Source organism: Leucoraja erinacea, chromosome 5 (assembly GCF_028641065.1).
Source record: "Leucoraja erinacea ecotype New England chromosome 5, Leri_hhj_1, whole genome shotgun sequence".
Lineage (NCBI taxonomy): Eukaryota > Metazoa > Chordata > Chondrichthyes > Rajiformes > Rajidae > Leucoraja > Leucoraja erinaceus.
The window spans coordinates 43,927,424-43,951,188 of NC_073381.1; the positions used below are offsets into that span (position 1 = coordinate 43,927,424).

General features: G+C 42.4%; 1 protein-coding gene across 1 annotated transcript in view; it reads right to left on the reverse strand.

The window, feature by feature from the left end:
- Positions 1–612: 612 nt before the first annotated feature.
- Positions 613–23,765, reverse strand: part of LOC129697170 (putative Polycomb group protein ASXL2) — a 176,782-nt gene continuing 153,629 nt past the window's right edge. Inside the window, 4 exon segments of the mRNA XM_055635475.1 lie at positions 613–5,623; positions 5,625–6,683; positions 9,839–10,586; positions 11,374–11,479. Of these exon segments, the coding sequence (XP_055491450.1) occupies positions 4,109–5,623; positions 5,625–6,683; positions 9,839–10,586; positions 11,374–11,479 (3,428 nt within the window). The 3' untranslated portion in view covers positions 613–4,108.

Below are 23,765 nucleotides of genomic sequence, written 5' to 3' on the forward strand. Positions count from 1 at the left end.
CCGGAATATTTCTTTTGAAAAAAATTACTAAGATTCTAACAATCCAAATATATTTTGTTTTCATATATATATAATTGCATTTATATATCAATCTGAAATTCACATATAAAACACTGCAAATGTTCGTAGCTTTTCATTGCTAACTTTTTTGTGGGTGTGTGGAAGTGCACGCATATAAAACAGATAAACAGTGCACCCAGCCAATATGACCTTGTTTGAAAAGTTGGAAGAAATTGTAACAGTGTTAGTTGTGAGTTTTGGGACATAGATAGGAAGAAATTCAAATATAGTTCATTTTCTGCAAATATTTTGATTATGTTTTTGATTCAAAAGAGTGATAGTGCAATGCCGCAGAGGCCAATTTTATGATTGTTCCCTCATTTTATCACTGCCAGCATAGAACAATTTCGTACTTCCACTCTGCAGCTTTGAAATTTCATTACTCAGTGTAATGTCTAACAGTAAAGCTAAATATACCGTTAGAATTTGCCCTCAGTCTATCGATCTGATCATATTAATAACAGTAATACTGCTCAATTACTGGTGAAAACAATTGATTGGTGTGTTTTTAACATAAAATGCACCACTCGCTTCCATTATTGCAAACACAAATGATATAACAGCCATCTTTATTTGCTGTTTATCTGGTGATAAAATACATTTCATACAGGAGCTATCTTTCTAATATACATTCTCCATTAAAAGAACAGGTTCTTAATTATTTTTAAGAGAAAAATATAATCTGTATCAAGAAAGACAATACCAGAAATAAAGATTCTATGTTTTTTTACAAGTGACATAATGTATCAATAATTCAATTGCCTCAATGATAAAAGACCACTGACTGATGCAGTTAAGTATGGAGTATTTTCCATGTTACTAACCATGCAACCTGCTATTGGGTTAATTTTATTGGGAGGTAAATGTTAAATATTTTGCCACTTAATTTCTTTTAACATAAAGTATGAAGTGCAACCAATATAAAGTAAGAATCATCTATTTCATCTTTTAAATTCTTTACAAAGTCTTTATTATTTTAAAATAGTGATTTCTATACTGTGAAAAAATTATAGTTTTTCTTTAAACTATGTATCAGCCTAATTTTATTTTTACATTTGCCCCATTATTAACTCAACAGACCTCAAAATTTGCACAACAGCAGAATATTAAAATAACGTGAAAGAAATGAAAAGCGTTGAGATTCTTGTTATTTTACAATCAATTTTAAACCAAAACCAAGAAAGAAAAACTTGGTAAAGCTGCATTCTTCGGTTAAGTGACAGTTAAGGGGGCTGCATCTTTCACCCTCCAGATGAAGTCTTACTTCATGAAAAGAAGGTTTAAAATATCCTGCCACTGTCAAAAAAGTGGGTAATTTTATTGGCCCCAAATAAAACTCCACTGCATTGCTGTTTTAATTGTTTCAATCTCCAGCAACAGGTTCATAAATCATAAATGTCATCCAAAATCTCAAAAGAAACCACAAGCAATTTAATTATCTGTTATCAACTTTTCCTTGTGTTTACCAGTATTGGTAAAAAAGGAGCTTCAGTGACTGCTGGTAATTATCTCAGAGCCTGGATTTGGCCTGCGAATGAATGAATGGCTGAGGAAGATTAGTTTGTTGGTTCTTTGAAGTTACAACTGTGCTGCTCACTGCGAATTTAATCATATTGATGTTCTCTTGCTTGAGAGGCTGATGTATCACTGTTAAATGTTTACTTCGCAGAAGTTAAGAGACTCACTTCTGTCATTTCACACAAACGCTGAAAATGTGCTACTCTATTTATGGATGAGGATCAATATATCGTCATTGAGGAATAATTTTTCTCTAATGTTCTGCGATGTAATTATTTTAATGCATACACTTAAATTAAGTCCTTTAAAGTGAAGTTAACAATCTGGAATTTATTAAATATAATTTGTCCTGGAATTATTTTGGATTATGCAGCAGATTAATATTCCATTGTAATTACTTAAATGACGTCATTGTCCTTGGACTGATCAACCAAAACTTAAGAAATAGTGTGAGATAACGTACCATATATTAGTTGGTACGGTTGTCACGACAAGTACATCAGAATATTGAAGCTTCTACATGATGGCATGTTGGTCACAGTGCTCAGCAACTGCGGCTCTGAGTCCGAGCCCTTCACTGTGGAACCGGGGTCAAACAGGGATGTATCATTGCACCCACCCTGTTTGTCATCTTCATTGCTGCCATACTTCACCTCATTGGTAAAGAGCTGCCGCAGGGGTTCCCAATCCTCGGCAGAACAGACGGTGGTTCTTCAACCTCAATAGGGTGAAGACCAAGAGCAAAGTCAGTAACACCGCCATCATGGAGCTTCAGTGCGTGGACGACTGCGCCATTGTAGCACACTCTGCAGAAGACCTACAGGACATCCTGAATGTCTTTGCCAAGGCATACAGAGCCATGAGCTTAGCCTTAAACATCAAGAAGACCCAGGTCCCACATCAACCACCACCCAACCAGCCGTCTACCCAGCCCACTATAAAAGTGGACGACACCACTCTTGAAAACGTTGACCACTTCCCCTACCTTGGCAGCATTCTTTCCTCAAAAGCTGACATTGACTGAGGTCCACTATTGCCTGAGATGTGCCAGCGTAGCCTATGTCAGACTCAGGAAAAGAGTCTTTGAAAACTGAGGCCTAAAGGCACAAACAAAACTGCTGGTCTGCAGAGCCGTTGTCCTCCCCACCATGTTGTATGGAGCTGAATCATGGACCACCTACAGCACCTGAGAGCCCTGGAACAATACCATCAAAGATCCCTACGAACGTTTCTGAGGATCAGCTGGGAGGACAAACGCACCAACATCAGCATTTTAGAGGAAACCAACATGACCAGCATCACCACCACAATAATGCAGCACCAACTTCGATGAACTGGCCATGTCATCCAACACACGTCTCCCTAAACACATCCTGTACTCTCAATTGAAGGAAGGTCGGTGAGCCCCCGGCGGGCCAAAGAAACGCTTCAAGGACAACATCAAGAACAGTCTGAAGAAATTCCACATCACATCGAGCAACTGGGAGCACATTGCACTGGACAGGCGCTCCTGTAGGAAATCCATGCATGAAGGAGCTGTACTTCATTAAACGGAGACAAAGCGACAGCACCGTAAGGAGAGAGAGAATGGGTCTCGACCACTACCAACTACCGCCAGTCTCCACTGCCCACATTGCACCAAGGTGTGTGGATCGTGTATCAGCCTCTACAGACATCTGCAGATCCACAAGTGCACGACCCTATGGAATGGAGTGGACAGTCATGCTCGTTTCGAGTGACCGCCGATGATGATGACCATATATTATCATGTCAAACTCTCAATTGGTATCCTCGGCTTTTGTTGATCTTCAAGTGGAACCTGGCAGTTTTGAAAAAGCTAATGCCTGACAGAGATTCTCTCATTTAAAGTCAGTCATGGTGTAATTCATTCTGCACTAATTTCACATCAGCCATCATCTCCAGCTGCAAAACCAACTCATGAGACTTATGATTTTGGCTGCACTTAATTTTCCTCATTGACATTGCAGCTGCGTTATCCTCTTCCAACTTTTACCAATCACATACATGCAAAACCAAGCACAGCAATTACCACGCAGATTTAGAACTAGGTTGACAGACATCACTGTGACAAGCTGAAAATTCCATAACCCGGTGCAAGGCTGGATGATTTGTCTAAATTCAGGGGAAAGAAATTTGAGCAGCAAATGCAGTGTTTCCCACCTAAGCAAATTTCAAATATGCTTCTTCAAATGAATTTTATAAGGGGCCAAAAGCAAGAATATATGAGCCCCCCGTTAATATGAGTTGGCATTTAAATTATATCAAACACATTTCTACGAGTTACCCTGTTTGCTTCTGTTCAAAGTTTTTTTGGGAAAAAAAATAGAATAATAAAATCTGAACATGATCTTTAGTGCAAACTCTATGTCTCATTTAACACATACCAGTCAAGCCTACAACAAGGTGCCACTGTAATAAATCAATACAAACATTTTCCTGATTGTACACGTCTCTTGTGCATGGCACTGCCAGTCCAGGTTACATTTTGAACAAAAATAAACCATGTTATCTATCGTACCACTAAACAGGAAACACATAATTTAGATGGTCCAATGCAGTCATCATGACAAAATGCACCGCATCCTTTACACATAATCATGGCTTTAAGCCTGCAATAACATTTGGAGGGTGAGTCCTCCATATTGCCACTTTCAGAAAAAGTCTGTGCAGATTGGCCATGAGTGTTGGTGTTTATTGATGGACCAGCAGGAAGTGTTGTCACAGTAACCGAGAAGGACACCATATTCCCAGAGCTGTTCGAGACTTGGCTGTACACAGACAGTCCTTTGACAGCAGAGCAATGATTTGCAGGCGAAACAGAAGGAACATTGTTATTACCACTGTGAACCGGTCTGAATGCAAATTGTGAACTTGCACGGTTTCCATAAGCAGGAAACCTTTGTTGATGCTGGGCGGGCTGCTGAAATCCAACAGATAAACTAGGCATTTTATTAGGGTCTTGATGACTCGGCAACAATTTGCTGCCACCAGCATGAGCTAGATGTGACTGGATTCCTTGATGGTATTCTTTAGACACAGGTACACCGGCCACCTGGGCAAGAAGCAACAAGGGAGTGTTTTCCTTCCCAGTGTGTCTGTGTTCATGGGCGAGTGCTTCCTGTTTCACAAATCCACTGGAGATATAAGCTGCCTGTGGGCAGGGGACACCATCACCACCAGCCTGGGAAGCGTCCTGCTCGGTCTTGATGACTACAGATGGATGGCAGGACTCGGACCGGCTGATTGACTCCGACACTTGCTGAATGCCGGCATCGGCTGCTTTTGCTTGGCCTTCCTTCAGCTGCTTCTCTGGAGTCTCCAGCTGACCATTGATGGCAGCCCGGGCCACAGTACTCTGCCCATGTGCTCTTTTCCAACTCTCTGAGCCTCTGCCGTAGGTTGCCGTATTAAGCAAGTAATGACCAGACACAGCTGGCTTAAGGGCAGACTTTGTCCCCATCAAACCAAATCTTGATCTGGGCCCCACTGAAGCATCTTCAGAGGGAAAACCTGAGCTGCTAAACTTATATTGTAATGATTCTGACAGAGGAGCCAAGCTTTGACTCTGCACACTGCTCAGTGTGGGCAGTGGAATCCTATCGTGCGATCTGTTGAACAATTCTGATTGAATGCAGTCTTGATCAGAGTCCCTGCTTTGTTGCTCTTCACTGGTGGAACTGTTCTTTGAAGTCTGTTCAAACTGCTCTTCCAGTCTGCGCTGAGCAATTGATTCAACACCTTGGTCGACAATTGTCTGGGTTTGCCTTCCTTTGATAAGGTCAGCAGCTACTTCACCAGATCTGTGAATCACAGTGGTGGCACCTCCCACCGCCACAGATACCAATACTGTGCCATCAGACGATGTCTTCACTTTATCATTGAGTGCTGTTTCAGAAAACTGATATACAGGCTTCATCTCGACTTTGGTCAGTGCCTTAGGTAGGAATTGCTCCAGTGGCAATTCTTTCCCTTGAAGCAATTGTGTAACCAGTGGATTGTTTGCAGGGATAGACAAGCTGTTTTTTTGGCATGATTTCCCTAACGGGTACTTGTGTTTTAAGGCTGGCTGCAATCTGGGAGGTGCAAAATAATGGTGTAGATGCAGTTGATGTAATGACACAGCTCTCCACATTAGCATTTGCTTCTGAAACTGGAGGGGCCACTTTTAAAGTTCCAGTTGTGCCCGCTGTTGCCACCGATGTACAACTACCTGCTGTGGCGAAGGTACTGGATGAAGATGCAACCTGAAGGTTCCTTTTTGCATCAAGAGAAAGGGAAGGCAGCTGGGTATCAGCCGGCAGCTTTCTGTCCACATTAGATGCTCTGTCATTAGAATCTAATGAAGGTTGCTGATTCCCCCCTTCACCAGATTTATTGTGCATTGCAACATTTTCTGAGCTCTGAATTGCTGCCTTTGCATATTCTGAATCTTTGACGACAGGTGCAAGTTTCAAAACGTTTCTCATAGTAGGACTGGATGTCTGCTTTACAGTGTGCGTCTGCATAGGACTAGGAGAGGTTTTATTTGCAGTCACGTTTGTCGTTGCTGTGGGTGTCTGTAAGGGTGTTTGCACAGCTACAGATACTGCTTTATGTGCACTGGGTGACGTTAATGCTGGTGCTGTGAGTTTGTTAGAGTCCACGTCGCAGATTGCAGATTTGCACCGGGCCATGGCCGCCGGCTGTAGTTGTGTTCTCGTATCCACACTGGCTCCTGCCTCGGTCGTTGCCTCCGCACGCGGTTTAGATTGCTCCCCTGGACAAATGGATAGGGGCCCTCCAAGACCTCTCCTGCCTCCAGTTCTGTCCTGGTCCAGTGTGCTCCCCTGCCCAGAGGTCCCAGCGCCTGTCCCTCCCCCACCTTCAATCCCTCCTCCTGGACCGGGGCCTGGAACGGCTGCGCCTGCTGCTGCAGCTGCTGCGGCTGCTGCATGCAGTGCTCTGGCGAGCTGAGCTTTAGCCTTGATGTCTGCAAGAGTCCTGGCTGAAGTTCTCCCTGGACTTGTGAAGAACAGTGGGAGAGTGGCCCTGGGAGAGACCTGAGCAATAGGGATTTGCACCGCTCTGGTCCTGGAGACTGGAATCTGTTAGGAATGTAAAGGAAAAGAAAAAAACATTGAGAATCAGAGGTAAGTGAATTGTTTACCGAATTACAGGTGAAAATAAGTGCTTGCTATTAAATACATTTTCTTTTGAATAAAGTTCAATAAAATTAGCTTTTCAGTTCTTCAACTCGAAAAGAACTGACAAAAGATCCTGACTAAATTTGGAAATTTTGTAAAAGCTCCTCAGTCTCCGAAGTCATACATTCACAGATAATAGAGCTTTGAAACAGACACTTCAGCCCAACAAATCCACACTGACCACTGAGCTCCCACTTACACTTATCCTACACTGATTCTGTTTCCGTCTCTACCACATGCACATCAGCTAATCCCAGGCATCAAGCAATCACTCACACATTGGGGACAATTTATAGCGGGCAATTAACTTACTAATCACCCCTTCAGAGCGTGGGAGGGATTCCATACATGGGTAAAAAACTTGTATGGTCACTGGAAGAATGGGCAAATTCTACATAGTACCAGAGAACGGGATTGTATCCGCTCACTGGAGCTGTGAGAGAACAGCTCTAACAACTGTACCACTTTGCTCAATAGGTCGATGTGAAATTAATTAAAGCTTAATTACATCATGTATTTTGATTCTAGAATGTGTAAAGAGAACAACTGTCTTCACCAACCAGGAGATCAGAACAAATCTTGATAAATCAGTCAAGTATGGTGACCAGTTCTGGACGGTGCACTCTCAGAAGGATATTGGAACGTGTGTTGTTGGCGATGGTAAAATGTATGAATGAGCTTCAGTTAGGCACAGAGATAAGAGAAAACGCATCTGTTCTCCTCAGGGAAGAGAAGATTAAATTGAGCATTGACAGGACTCCTGCATAATGAATGGTTCAAGACAGTGTCTTAGGGGAAAGTGTTTCCAATGACATAATTGTCAGTAAGTTCAAAGACACAGATCTAAGGCAGGTGCACATTCATTATAGACACAAAAAGCTGGAGTAACTCAGCGGGACAGGCAGCATCTCTGGAGAGAAGGAATGGGTGACGTTTTGGGTCGAGACCCTTCTTCAGACTGGTTAGGGATAAGGGAAACAAGAGATATAGACGATGTGGAGAGTTAAAGAACAATGAATGAAAGATATGCAAAAAAGTAATGATTATAAAGGAAACAGGCCATTGTAAGCTGTTCGTAGGGTGAAAATGAGAAGCTATTGCGACTTGGGTGGGGGAAGGATAGAGAGAGAGGGAATGCCAGAGCTACCTGAGGTGAGAGAAATCAATATTCATATCACTGGGCTGTAAGCTGCCCAAGCAAAATACAAGATGCTGTTCCTCCAATTTGCATTTAGCCTCACTCTGACAATGAAGGAGACCGAGGACAGAAAGGTCTGTGTAGGAATGGGAAGGAGAATTAAAGTGTCCAGCAACTGGGAGATCAGGCTGGTTCACGCAGGCTGAGCGAAGGTGATCCGCGAAACGATCGCCCAGTCTGCGTTTGGTCTCGCCAACATATAAGAGTTCACATCTTGAACAACAGATACAGTAGATGAGGTTGGAGGAGGTGCAAATGCCTAAACTGAAAGTACAGAGAAGGTTCACCAGACTGATTCCTGGGATGTCAGGACTTTCATATGAAGAAAGACTGGATGGACTCGGCTTGTACTCGCTAGAATTTAGAAGATTGAGGGGGGATCTTATAGAAACTTACAAAATTCTTAAGGGGTTGGACAGGCTAGATGCAGGAAGATTGTTCCCGTTGTTGGGGAAGTTCAGAACAAGGAGTCACAGTTTAAGGATAAGGGGGAAATCTTTTAGGACCGAGATGAGGAAAAAAAAATTCACACAGAGAGTGGTGAATCTCTGGAATTCTCTGCCAGAGAGGGTAGTTGAGGCCAGTTCATTGGCTATATTAAAGAGGGAGTTAGATGTGGCCCTTGTGGCTAAAGGGATCAGGGGGTATGGAGAGAAGGCAGGTACAGGATACTGAGTTGGATGATCAGCCATGATCATATTGAATGGAGGTGCTGGCTCGAAGGGCCGAATGGCCTACTCCTGCACCTATTTTCTATGTTTCTTTGTCTGTGGGGGTCCCTGGACAGAATCGAGGGACAGGTGTTGCATTTTCTGCGGTTGCAGGGAAAGGTATCCGTGGAGGGTTGGTTTGGGTGTGAAGGAATGAGTTAATCAGGGAGTTGTGGATGGAACGGTCTCTGTGGAAGGCGGAAAGGGATGGAAATGGGAAAATGTGGCTAGTGGTGGGATCCCGTTGGATGTAGTGGAAATTTGTATGCGATGACCGATGGGGTGGAAGGTAAGGACTAGGGGGACTACCATTAATGATACCGGGTAAAACATTTTACTTGCAATGCCTTCCCATTAAGATGATGGTGGAAGATTTAATAATAATTTGCAAAAGGGACATGGATAGATTTTTGGAAAAGGAAAGATTTGCTTTGAAAGAACAGATAAGTGGATATTAGTTTCAAAATCTGTTGTAGAAATTTTGAACAAAGTGGCAGGACAGGAATCATTTTGGAAAGGAATTTCTTGGGCAGGAGTTGTGTGCCCCACGTTGGCAGGAGCTTCAAGATGATATAGGTTGTTCAGTGGGCACAAGGGACGCAAATCTAATTAATTATAGCAAAGAGCACAGAAGCAAAATCATCTGAACCTCAATCAAGCATTTACAATAGGTCTTCAATTTTTATGACAGCAGTAGAGAAAGGAAGTAAAGCAGCAAGTGAATAAGCAGAGAGAGAGAACGAGAGAGACCGAGAGAGAGAGAGAAAAAAAAAGAGTGAGTGAGAGAGAGACATACACAGACAAGAGTGGGAGGGGGTGCAGAAGGAGGGGGGAGTAGAGGGATAATGAGGAGAGGGAGAGGGGAGCAGGGAGTGGCAAAGTTGTAGCAATGGGCGAAAAGGCCTCATATTTTAATGGTTGGACTGTGTTGTGTCATTCTTTGATTGCATGTGACATTTTCAGCTATAAAACTTAGCTTTGTTGTTATCAGGCTTATTTTAACTAATATGCCTGATTGATGGCACACTCAGGGAGAAATTGAAGAAAGATCTCTACAAATGGAATCTACAGCTTAATTTCTATTATGTAGGCCAAAGATGTCTATATCTGAAAGGTACGACACCGTTCTGGAGAAAGAATGTTAATACCTTAAGAGGTGAGACGTTGGGTTCTTGTGGCTCAATTTTCTTCCTGGGAAAGTCCTCAGGTGGGTTCCGAAATAACGGATGGTCCACAACACGGGGTTTTTTCTCGGGGCTGAGCACAGATTCTCTGTCGTCATTCGACTTCCTTTTCAGACCCTCTGCAGTAACTTCCATTTCCTCTGCAGAAGCCACTTTTACAAGCTGGTCTTGTTTAGAAAGCTCACGGGGCTTATTCTCCACAGATTCAATAGTCTCAGGCTTTTTACTGTCAGATACGTCTGATCTTTCTGACCTCAGTTGCCGTTTGGACTCAGTTTGGTTAGGTTCTGGTTTAACCACCACAACTTTAGGTTTTGGGCAGGTAACGGGTCTGGGCCCAGTTGCCTGATTATCTTGCTTCAGCAATGACGGACTCTGGACATGATCCACATTTTTCTCAGGCAGAGTACTGATTCCAGAGGATTTCTCTTCAAGATTTTTAATAATTGGTGCTTTGTTCTTGCACTCTTCTGAAGATGCAGTTGATTTCTCAGTTTTCACAGCCTTTTCTTCGCCTTTTAGTGTTCTTACTTCTTTGGTTCCTGTTTTGTTGTCCTTTACTCCTTTAGCCTCAATCTGTGTTCTTGCCTTGCTGGAGGTATCAAGTGTGGCCAACTGGACGGGGGCTTGTTTGGTTGCAGGATACTGACAATCCTCTATGTTATTTGTTGATGCAGTCAGCTTTTCCGAGTCTTCCAGACTTATACCAGAGCTGCAAAATTGAAATTATTTATGAAAGTGATTCAAAATCTAAAATACATTTTAAAAGCATATTTACAAATAAGTAGCTTTCAGCCTGTGCTAGTGATTTAAATAACAACCATGCCTGTTCAAAGGTATAGGAATACACTGATATTCTTTAGTGTCTATTGAAATAAGAAATAGGTGGGGCTACTTTCTGGTGCAAAGGACCAAAGGACAATTTGATATTCTGATGAAGTGGGCAAGAATTAAGCATGCAAGAATGTGTTTTTTGAGAAAACCACTCATTACAAGTTCACTCTTTGTGGAGTATTAGGAAAATGTTGAATTATTTTCCGACACTAATTTGGACGATCCATTTCTGATTTACATTTGCAATATAGAATAGACCACTGAATTCTATGCTCTGGATGATCTATTCTTTTTCTGCAGGTGAGAAGCTAGCATTTGCAACTATCCAAAAACAGTGCCATAATTAATTAGCAATGACTAGATTAAATACAGTATTTTTCTCTGGTGATGTTATGATGTATTTACTGTCCTGAAACTGATGATGTGAGCCAGTAATTTTAAATAATGATTAGTTTTTCTTTTTGCAGGACAAATGAAACATTTCTAATGCAAAGAGAAGGGCAACTCTTTATTTAATATTGCTGGTTCCTACCGTTAGTTTCAAGACAGTAACTGGATCATAACACCATGTGAAAGGAAACCCTTTGTTAGAACACAAATTAACCATTCCCTTTAGAATTCAATCCAAGGCAGAGTATGGATTAAAATTTGATCACGTTTCTTACTTTTGACCATAGTAATTTTCAAAAAAGCTTTCTTTCCACTGTTCCACCTTCTTTTCCTTTTCTATCTCTTGTCGTATTCTCAGCTGCATCTCTGGAGTGAACTCTCCTGAAGGTAAATAAAAGTACAGCTGATTAATATGCTGCATGGTACACACTAATATGGTAAAAGTGCTCTCATCTCCAGCCAGCTTCATAGAAGGATAATTAGAAAATGGAGCATAAAATGTTCTGATTTGCCTGTGCGCACACAGAAATCAATATTCTGTACCATTTTATTGAACAGATGTTTTAAACTTTCATTTGAATGACAGACCCAGATATTTTAGGAACCCGGTTGGCAAGAATTTTATTGTATTTGCAACAAATGCAAGTTTTATACAGTCATTTGATAACAAAAGTTAAAATTAGTGATGAAAATATTTAAAAGTTTGTAAATTATGTAAATATATTACAGGAATTATTATAGTCCTTGTATAAAGACATGATAGAATGGAGCTAAATATTCTGTCTGTCTATCTGCAATTAAAAAATGGCTTCAGTGTCAGAACACTGTTTCCATGGCCACAATTTGTATTTGACCTTCAGTAACAAAAAACACAACAAAATTGAAATCACTCCCAACAATTCTTATCAAATAACCAGTTTAAGCACCATGACTTATTAAGCATGGAGAAGGGTAATTTGCCATCTCAATGGCTTTGCAAGATTGTTTTGCTTAAATGGCAAACATAATCTTACAAGGACTTCCTTTCTGCAAAATCCATGCTTAAAATTTTAAAGCAGTCACTAATCCATATCAACCCAAAGTCTACCGTGAATGATTTGGCAGAGAAAGAGTCAACAAAATCAACTGAAATGTATCTCCACTATTTTATCTAATGGTGTTAACAACATTTATTTTAGACAGGTTAATGGTGCTCCCAAAATAACTGAGAGAGGAATTTCAAGAGCATGCCTACTGTTGGAATATTAATGCTGCACACCATAATTTCACAAGGGATTCTTCTAGGACTTGAGCTGGAGTGTATCACTGAACTAACAAAGGGCAACTCAGCAAGAGGCGTATATTCAGGATTATTCTATTTACTGTTTTCACAAAGCACAAATAACACATTCCAATTCTGAACTATTGAAATCCGTCGTAGTAATTAGGAAAACAGGTGCAGAAACTGTTTTATTGCTTTAAACTCAGAAGACTGATCTTAAAGGAATAGTCAAAATTGTTTGGGTATTTGATGGGATAAACACAGAAAAACTATTTGTATAAATAGAGTCAGCCAAAAATAGGAAAACTCCAATTTCAAATTAGATCTTGGTTATTAAGGAGTGAATTAATGAATGCTTGTGGTGTAGCAGCCTGGACTAGGTCAGGAAAAGGCCAGACGTCAGGCAGGTTCAACAGTAGTTTAATACATCACAGCGAGAACACACACACCCCCGAGAGGGACCTCGGGAAACCCGTAGCAAACCAATGTCCCTGTCGCTCAATAGCTGAGGGGGATGACCCAAGGAGTGGCTTAACCCCCCGGACACCACCCCCAAGAACCCAAGGCACAAAACGGACAGGAGGGCGCACACGGCGGCCAGCCCGGGTACACACCATGCCCACACAGGAACAGGCAACTGACCAACAGGTGCAGAGGACGGAGTAGCCACTGGAGAAGGGCGCCCTTGCTTACGGGGCCGTGCTACCTGCACCAGCCGATCAATGTCAATATGCGCCGGCTTCAGCCGCGCAACCGAAACAGTCTCATGCCGACCCCCCATGTCCAGGCCAAATGTAGATGAGCCATGCTCTAGGACTCGGAAGGGACCCTCGTACGGCCGTTGGAGGGGTGTCCGATGAGCATCCCTGCGCAGGAAGACGGACTGGCAGTCCTCCAGAGCAGAGGGAACATGCGGACGGAAGGACCCAGATGAGCCATGGGCACCGGCGCCAGCTCGCCCACCATCTGCCGAAGACGTTGCAGAGCGTCCAACAGCTTCTCCACCTGGCCCTGTGCCGGCGGGATGGACTCCCCAGGCACCGTCAACGGAAACCCATACACCAACTCGGCGGAGGAGGAGGCCAAGTCCTCCTTGAGTGCAAAACCCACGGCAGAGCGTCCACCCACTCCGGATCATTCAGGGCATCCTTGAGTTGACGGTGAAACCGCTCCACTAGTCCGTTCGCCTGTGGATGATATACGCCGTCGTGTGGTGTAGGTGAACCCCCAGGAGGCATGCCATGGCCGACCACAGTTCCGACGTGAACTGAGGCTCCCGGTCGGATGTTACGTTTAGTGGCACACCAAACCGGGTGATCCAGTGGCCGTTGAGGAATCAGGTAGCGGAATGGCTTCAGGCCACCGCGTGAAGCGGTCCACCACGGTGGAGAGATAGGTCATGCCCCGGGATGGCGGCAGCGGCCTCACGATGTCCACGTGAATGTGGTCAAACCATTGCCGAGGAATGGCGAACTCCAGCAACGGTGCATGCACGTGTCGCTGCACCTTGACGGTCTGGCACGGGATGCAGGTGCGCGCCCAATGTCCAATCTCCTTCCGCAGCCCGTGCCACATGAAGCGGGAGGTTACAAGGGACGTTGTCGCCCAGATGGAGGGATGAGCGAGTCCTTAGAGCACCTCAAACACTCTGGAATTCTCTGCCAACATGGGTCGCAGAAGTCCAGTGGAGACATCGCACAGCAGCGTTGCGCCTCCAGGAACACAGACGTCTTCCAACTGCAAACCCGATACTGCCGTGCAATAGGCAGCCATCTCCTCATCGACCAGCTGTGCGGCTGCCAAGGCGGAATAATTAATACCCTCAGCGACTTGGAGAACCGCGTGAATCGCAGGTCAGCCACCCTGTTGTGTATGCCCTCGACGAAGCGGATGGAGGTGGTGTACTCGACACATACGCCAACTGTCTCTATTGCCGGGCAGACCACGGGTCTGAAACCTTGGCGAAACCTTTTCATAGCAAAAGGATTTGAGTATAGGAGCAGGGAGGTTCTACTGCAGTTGTACAGGGTCTTGGTGAGACCACACCTGGAGTATTGCGTACAGTTTTGGTCTACTAATCTGAGAAAAGACATTCTTGCCATAGAGGGAGTACAGAGAAGGTTCACCAGACTGATTCCTGGGATGTCAGGACTTTCATATGAAGAAAGATTGGATAGACTTGGTTTATACTCTCTAGAATTTAGAAGATTGACGGGGCATCTTATAGAAACTTACAAAATTCTTAAGGAGTTGGACAGGCTAGATGCAGGAAGATTGTTCCCGACGTTGGGGAAGTCCAGAACAAGGGGTCATAGTTTAAGGATAAAAGGGAAATCTTTTAGGACCGAGATGAGAAAAACATTTTTCACACAGAGAGTGGTGAATCTCTGGAATTCTCTGCCACAGAAGGTAGTTGAATCCAGTTCATTGGCTATATTTAAGAGGGAGTTAGATGTGGCCCTTGTAGCTAAAGGGATCAGGGGGTATGGAGAGAAGGCAGGTACAGGATACTGAGTTGGATGATCAGCCATGATCATTCTGAATGGCGGTGCAGGCTCGAAGGGCCGAATGGCCTACTCCTGCACCTAATTTCTATGTTTCTATGAAAGTTAGCGGCTTGTGATCCGTAAATGCAGTAAAAGGCCTCCCCTCCAGGAAGTAGCGAACGGCGAGATACAGAGCAAGGGGCTCGCGGTCGAAAGCGCTGTAACGGCGCTGAGCACTACTGAGATGCCTGCTGAAGAAGGCGAGTGGCCGCCAGCATCTGTCAACGAGCTGCTCCAACACTGCCCCAACCGCAACCTCAGAAGCGTCCACCGTCAAGGCGGTCGGGGCATCCTCTCGTGGGTGTCGTGGCCACAGCCAGTGCCTCCTTTGCACTCTCGAATTCCTCTGTTAGCTGAATGCTGAGGTAAGGCTTAACCCGCCTCACAGTCGCTTGGACATGCGCGCTGACCACGTAAAAGTGTTTTGTTTCGTCAACAGTTACCCCTCGCAGAGCAAACTGTGCCTCTGCCTGCTGGAACCAGATATCAGGCTCTTCGGTCCACAGAGTAGGGAGTTTAACTGCAACGGCATTGTTATCCATCACGACGTGTGATGAACGACGGCGTCGCCAGTTGTAGCGGCCTGGACGAGGTCAGGAAAAGGCCAGACGTCAGGCAGGTTCAACAGTAGTTTAATATATCACACAATGAGAACACACACACCCCCGAGAGGGATCTTGGGAAACCCCGTGGCAGACCAACGTCCCTCTCGCTCAATAGCCGAGGAGGATGACCCAAGGAGTGGCTTAGACCCCCCAGGACCGCCACAGTGGAATGAATCGATCAGCCAAAAGAATGGTGGTCCTAATTATTTTCTTGTAACAAATGCATGTTGTCACTGGAGGGGGTGGTAGTAGAGGAAGATACAATAGTGGCATTTGAAAGGTTTTTTGATAGGTACATGGATATGCAGGGAATGGAGAGAAATGGATTACATGCAGGCAGAGGAAATTAGTTAAACCCAGTATCACATACATCATGGGCCTAAGGGCCTGTTCCTGTGATGCGCTGTAAATTCTGCTGAAGGAGCCAAGGCGCCTTCCTCGCGGTAAATTGGATCCTCACCAACATTTTCTTTGATCTCACAGACAGACTCTCTTATGAATAATCTGCAAGGGGTGGAACCCAGGGAATAGTGATTTTCAAAGAAAACAAAATTCCATAACACCACTTGAACAAAATACCAGGTACTTCAATCTTAACGACATAATATTTCAATACACTCTATGAGCGATGGAGACAATTGATTTAGCCTAAAAAGAGAAAGGTAAACATGTCAATGCCATGGCTGAACGCTCATTATATCGAGAAATGTTCTGGCACCAATATCAAATCAACTGTTAAATATCTTGTTTTATTTCCAGTATATCGTTCTAATTTAATAGTTCTAATTTAATAGTCAGCATTGTTCTTATTTGTGAAACAACAAGTAACTTGCATAGTCTTGGCACATAGCAATGCACCAATGCATTTGGGGATTGTTATTTTTCTCTAGGGAACTGCAGCCTTGTAGTGCATTCAGCACTGCTAAGGTTGAGAAAGAGTGTTTTTAAAAATTCATGTGGCTGCTGGTTTTAAACCCAAGGGGTTAAAATAAGAAAGAATAGAATAGCCCTCCCCCAGCCATTTCAGGAAGTATGAAAGGCTCCAATCTGTTCTTGGCCTGAAAGTTGAATTGAAGTATAAAACAAGAGGAATACAGCCGACTGAAATGTATTACTTGCAACATTTTTGTGGTTTGGATGTTTGCCAATACCTTTCTATTTATTATTAAGCATTTTCCAGGATTTATCCAATATCGTAGTATCTTAGTATCATAGTTCAGTTTATTTACCATAGTAAATAGTATTAACAGATCTAATCGAGAGAACTATTTTTATCAGATTTTCCTTCTTTCAATGGTCGAATAGACAATACCATTCACAGCACATTCAATCTGCGTGGTTCCTGTTATTAACACATTTTCTATACATCGTTAAAATTATTTGGCTTATTACAAGCATAATATGGTGCAACACAACTTCGTAATTAAACTGATTTCCGGACAGGGTGATGGGTTTGGTGAGAAACTAAGTAGGTATATCAACACGTTTGGTCTTTTATTTCTCTTTTCTTTTTATTATTTTTTGTTTTTGTCTTTTTACTTTTTTCTTTCTTTTTCCCCAAGTTTTTACTTATTCACTCTGTGACTACACTCTTTAGTAGTTTAGGGGTTTACACATGCACTAGCTCTTTCACTCGCTTTCTTGCTCTTTTTCTCTCTTTCTATTTCATTTTTGTCAAAATTAAAATGGAATATGTACAATAAATGTATTTTGTCATATGCCACGGTTTATATTACTATACATTGCTTCTAATAAAAATATTATTTAAAAAAAAAGTAAATAGTATTAACAGATTTATCCAATTAATCTGATTTAGAGAACTATTTTTATTGGATTTTCTTTCTTTCAATGGCCAAATAGACAATACCATTCACAACACATTTAATCTGCGTGGTTCCTGTTATTAACACATTTTCTATACATCGTAAAAAATATTTGGCTCCTCTTTTTCCAGCATTACTACCAATATCCCTACAATTACATTTAAATTCCCTTGTGGCCTCATCACTCCTTCATCAACACTACAGGGCCAACCATAGTTTACACCCATAGAACATAGAAGAGTACAGCAAAGCGACAAGGTGTTCTCTTCATACCTTTCATTCATCTGTTCTTTGTACCTTTTCATACCTCTAGTTTCCCTCTCCCCTGAAGTAGGTTCACCTATTCCCATTTCCCAGTTCTCCAGAGATGCTGCCTGGACCACTGAGTTATTCTAGCATTTTGTGTCTATCTTTGGTGTAAGCCAGTATCTGCAGTTTCTTCCTACACAAGAAACTGCTGATACTGGTTTACTTATAAAAGACACAAAGTACTGCAGTAACTCAGTGGGTCAGGCAGCATCTCTGGAGAACATGGTTAGGTGACCTTTCAGGTTGGAAGAAGGGTCCCGACCCGAAACATCACTTATCCATGTTCTCTAAAGATGCTGCCTGATCTGCTGAGTCACTCCAGCAGTTTGTGTCAAGCAGTAACTACTGTTTTACTAAAATGAATTAAAGGATGTGAACAGATTATTTTTTAAAGTAAAGAATCAAAAAACGTTAAAAAAAATAGCAGAGTACTGGATAAGGGAGTGGGACTAGACTGTATCCTAGCTATAGTGATGAAGATTTGTGCCCAAGAACTAATTGTGTCTTGAGCCAAGCAGTTCCAGCACAGTGACAGTAGAGGCCTTTGTTTGACAGTGAGGAAAATGCACAGGGTATGTCCTAGGCACAAAATGGAGACAATAACTTGGTGGATGTAATGTTTCCCCGAGATCGCCAATAACCTGTGTCCTGAACCTCGCTGTTCTTTCCAGCATGTCTTCCAGCATATTGATGGCGAATGCCGAGCAAAGCTTCTCTCAATGTAAGGGGCTAGTAGTGCTAAGAGAATGCCGTTGACAGCTGGTGAGACTCAATGACAATCTGAGGCCTGATTGTTTGTAACATGTCTTAGTAATGTACAAAAATTTAAAAGCACTGAGGACTTGGTAAAAATGTGTCGATTGACATTTACAAAAAACAAAATCAAATTCCCACACTAAACCAAACGCAATTGAAATCGATTAAACTATTTCAGTTCAGATCACACATACACTTCTCATGCATCTGATTTCACCAACAATTTCAATGAGCCTCCTTTAACTATCACAGGTTAAACTGTAAAAAAAATAACAACATTTGTTGTTTCCGTCATGAGCTTGGTCATCCCTTTAATCTAACGTCGGCCTCAGCTGCCAAAATACGGCAGTGGGTCTTTTTGTCACAGCCAATAAAATGTATTAATTTGAGAGAAAAAACTCCAATAAGAACACATCTCCACCTATAACACGGAATTCGATGGGAAAAAGGGAGTTCACATTACAGAACATCACGATAACTATGGTCTTCTACGACCGCAACCACACCGTCATGCAAGGGTCACTTTTCCAGTAGTGTTGAGTATCTTATTCACTCAATACAGTAATTGATCCACACCTGCCAATCTCCTCCCTGTCTTAGAGTAAGTACACTGCATCATTGACATTCAACCCCAACCTCACACAGAGACCAAGACTTCAAAGGGTCAGGAATAAAAAGGCCACCAGATGTTGTTCTTCTCTTCTATTCAGGCTAAGGCAGCAGGGAATAGGAGTAGATGCACATGGCTCTATGTCTGATGTTGAGATCCCTGACGTATTGAAATATGCACTTTGTGTAGGACAGGAGAGGTTAGTCTGTCTAATGCCATTCTATTTGTTGCGATGAGCATATGACTTTGATGTATCTGAAAGTCATAATCATTGAGTCATTCAGCACAGATGCAGGATTTTCAGCACAACTTACCCATGCCAACGAGGATGTCCCACCTACGCTAGTCACACCTGCACGCATTTGGGCCAATAGAATCATAGTCATCATAAATCTTGTTGCAGTACAGGTCCTCCCTACAGGAGGAACCTCGAGCAATCCCTGCCAAGCTCTTCTTACTATGGTCCTGGCGAGTCTTCTTTCTCCGTACATGCACACACCTGCACAAAACATATCTCTGGCTATGTATCAGAGTTAAAAGTTAATGAGAATTTCCCCCTCTTCCTGCAGCCTTTCCTTCACCATGGCAACGAGACAGCAGCAGCAGCATACATAATGGGTTTGGAGATGAAGCAAGGGGAACACAGGGCACATTTAAGGGCAATTGCCCTTTTATGATTGCAGCAAAGTGTTGGCAGCTGCATTTATATGAATCTAGCTTGTTGGGAGCCACAAAGGCCATATTATAGTTCATTTTTTGGCTGTAAACAGACTGAAATGCCACTTTAAACCAGGTTTTTAGCAAATGTTGTGATTTCTGATGGGGCTCATAAGGATGATAATACAGTCCATATTTTAGCATATCAAAAATAGGTGGAATCCAGTTGAGGTAATTATTGTTAATCAAATAAATCAACCCATATTTATTAAATGCCACCTTGCCTGTTACATTTTTCTCTTATTTTCCACTTTTGACGAGGTTGACTGCTATGACTCCACTCTAAACTACAGTTCTTACACAAGCAAATACTGAAGAGCTCACTTGCCTCTGAAATGAACGATGGAGAACTTAATGGAGCATCATGAGACTGCACAGGATGGAATCTGCAAGCGTGACCCTGTGCTTCCAGTTCTCTTGTCACTTTGATTCTCCTATCTCACCTATTTTTGTCACCCTCTATCTCTCTTTGCTCTCTGATATTGTTCCAACACTGCTCATCTCAAGGTCAATGAACAGTACTTCATGATTTGACTGGACGCATAAAATCGACTCGACTCAAGAATCACTCAACTGTCGTTAATGAACCAATCCAGTCTTTGGTATTTTTTTCCTCTTTACTGGTAATTTCATATTTTGTGAACTTTCCATTTACTTATTCACTGAACAAAACTTCTCTTGCCTTTGCAACCATCTTTTTCCCACCACCACCACCACCACCACCACTCTTGTTTGGTTTTGACCATTTATCCTCTCTGACACATATCTATCTACCTGTCCCCCACAACTTCTCTGCAACTTAAACTTGCTTCATATTTAACATATCCTCCCAATTATGTTTAAAGATTGACTTTAAACATTTATTCTTTCTCTTTTCACAGGTGCTGCCCAAACTTGCTAAGCATTTTTACCATTTTCTGTTCATATTTTAAATTGCCAGCACCATAAGTTTTATGTTTGCTTTTTCCAAAGGAAAATGCTGCTTACAAAAGCAACTTTTGAAAATGGAGGAAAATTATGTTGATATTGAAATCAATCTAAATATTTTCAAGATGAGACGAGTGAATAGCTTAGAAATGTTTTGGTCAGTTGTTTAATGTCACATTTCTATAACTATTGAGTTGTCTCCATCAAGCTCTTGAATAAAACTATATATTTACATATTGTGCAGTGGCGGTGGCAAGTTATCCCCAGAATCATACACCAAACGCACAACCTAATGGATCATGCTCAATTTAATGGAACCTGATTTCTTCTGTAAATGCAATATGGACACTCTCCTAACGTGTGCATTTAGTGCAGACCGAGGATGATCTTCTACCCCAATGTATGCATGCAAGTGAAAATAAAATGCCTGAGATGATAGGTAGTTAAGATGATAATGAGCTCACTCGTTTGTTTCTCCATGGGCAGTGGATAATGGGCAATCTATTATTCTCTCTCAGCAAAATGATAAACGACTCACAAGCATTCTGCTGGAAGGGTCACTGGCCCCTGATGCTTGGCATGAGGTCTGGTAATCCTTATCCTTTCTGGCTGTGAACGGCTGGAGTTAAAAGACACAGACACAGGCACAGGCAGTAAGGTTTTGAACCAGAATGCAGTAAGGCCAGCAGGCAGCAACAGTTGTGAGAAGGTTGGACTGCAGGAGAAAATATTCAGCAGCTATTTTGTTAGTCATGATAGATGGTCCTGGTCCAATAAACAACGTGCTGTTTTATTTATAGTGTACTACTGCATGCAGTTAACTTCCACTTGTTGACCAGGTCATTTTGATTTAAACTATTCTATATATTTGCCTTACTTTAATATTCAAGTTATTTATTGGCTTATATCCAGTCCAATTTCACCAGGTTTTGCTTTGTTTGCATTTAGAAGATGGAAACACATCTGAATGGCTTAAGTGTTCAGTTATAGTAACAGAGCATACCAGCACTGTCCCTATGCCCCTATTCCCTATGCATGGAATTAGAAATAGGGCTGGATGAGTCAACTTACATCGTCCCAAAATTCCTAAACTCAGGTGAAGTATCAAACCTTCACTGAACTCAAATCCCATTATTTTCAGACATGTAACTTTTTTCAGCAGTGCCTCCATTATCTTTTGAGTCATTAAGCAAAATTGTAAACAAATTGTCATTTACACCAGTGCCACTGTTTCAGGTCCACGGTCAACTAAATAAAAACAAGGCAAACCAATGGTACTATAAAGGATTAGAGAATAGAACATAGCACAGGTACAGGCCGTTCAGCCAACAAAGTCTATACCAACCAAACATGTTGCCAAAATAAACTAATCTATCGACCTGCACATGATCCATAATCCCTCCATTACCTCCATATCGATCTGCCTAACCAGAGTAATCTTAGCTCATTCTCTTTATTGCAACAATGAAAAAAATAACAATGGTAAAATATTAAAGATTTGCAAGAGTTGGAATATTTTACCAATAATTCTCTCATGCATTGGGGAAATGACAGGTCTTTTCACTATTTTGCTCCAACTGGCAGACACTGCAGGCAAGTAAACAAAGGCCTTAGAGTCAGTGATAGGCCCCGACTCAAAATCTACTCATTTAATTAAATCAGGGAATAATGCGTCATTTTTCGATTTGTACAACATTTATATTTCTGTCATACTTGAATAAATGAATCTCATTATTTTTACCATCAATGAAATTCAATAATTAAGACTGGCAGAATATTCTCAACAAATCTTCATGGCTAAAAAAAAAGTAGCACTCTTCCAAAAGAAATGTACCTCATCATGTGGCAATTTGAGGTGGACATTGCATAAGCTAATCGTTGGGCAGTTCCATCTCTGTGGTTTGCCCATATAAAACAGCAATTTGATAAGATTCCGCACCATCAACATCTATCAATATGCCACAAAAAATCTTTTTGATATCTATTAATTATAGCAACCCATAAGTATAGCATCATATTATTACCAAGCGCAGGCTCGGCGATCGCTACGCCCAACACCTCTGTTCAGTTCACACTAACCAACCCGATCTCCCGGTGTTTAAGAAAGAACTGCCGATGCTGGAAAAATCGAAGATAGGCAAAAATGATGGAGAAACTCAGTGGGGTGAGGCATTGGGAATGGGTGAGGTGGGGGGGCGGGAAGAAGAAAGGAAGCAGAGACAGTAGGCTGTGGGAGAGCTGGGAAGGGGTCCTTTGTTGTTTGTCATGTACATCAATGATCTGGAAGGTGGTAAATTGGATTAGTAAAGCAATGAACTACCTGAAGGGGGTGTTTGGAGATTTCCAAAGTCTCAATGTTGGGCCATGTGGAAAAACTAGATGGCAGATGGAAGTGAAATATGAGGCAGGACAAATCAAAATAGGACGCTCCAGAATAATTTGCAGTGGGACTCACTCTGGCCATATAGAAGCTGGGATGGTTAAAAGGACCAAATCTGGAGTATGGTGTAATTTTGGGTCGCCCAGAGGCTAGAGCCAATGACAGAAAGGTCGGATTTGGAATGGGAGGGGGAGTTGAAGTGCTGAGATTTACCACCGGGAGATCAGGTTGGTCTTTATTGCGAGCGCAAAGGTTAAGGGAGCGATAGAGTCTTTAAAATGGAGCGAAGACGATTGGACAAGCCTTTGAGAATGCACTTGGTCTCAGAATTAAGGGACCGATTTAGAGCAGCTGGCGGTGTGGAATGACACCTAAATTGGATAGCAGGGTGGATGCAACTAGAAAAAAAAAATTTGCTGAGGACTTTAGGGCCGAGAGGTGCTGTAATTGCAAGTGGAACCTCTGCCGCACCTCGGGAAAGACTGCTTAGGATCTCCGGTGTTTGGACTGAGTCGAGGGGAGAAAAATTGCGACAAGTGTAGCATTTCCTGCGGTTGCGGGAAGAAGAAAGGAAGGGAGACAGTAGGCTGTGGGAGAGCAGGGGAGGGGGTGACACAAAAAAAGTCAATGTTGGGAGAAACTCAGTGAAATATGAGGTGCTGCAGCAGTGGGACTCACTCTATGGAGGAGGCGAAAAGGAATGGGAATGAAGTGCTGGCGGGAGACGTTTTGC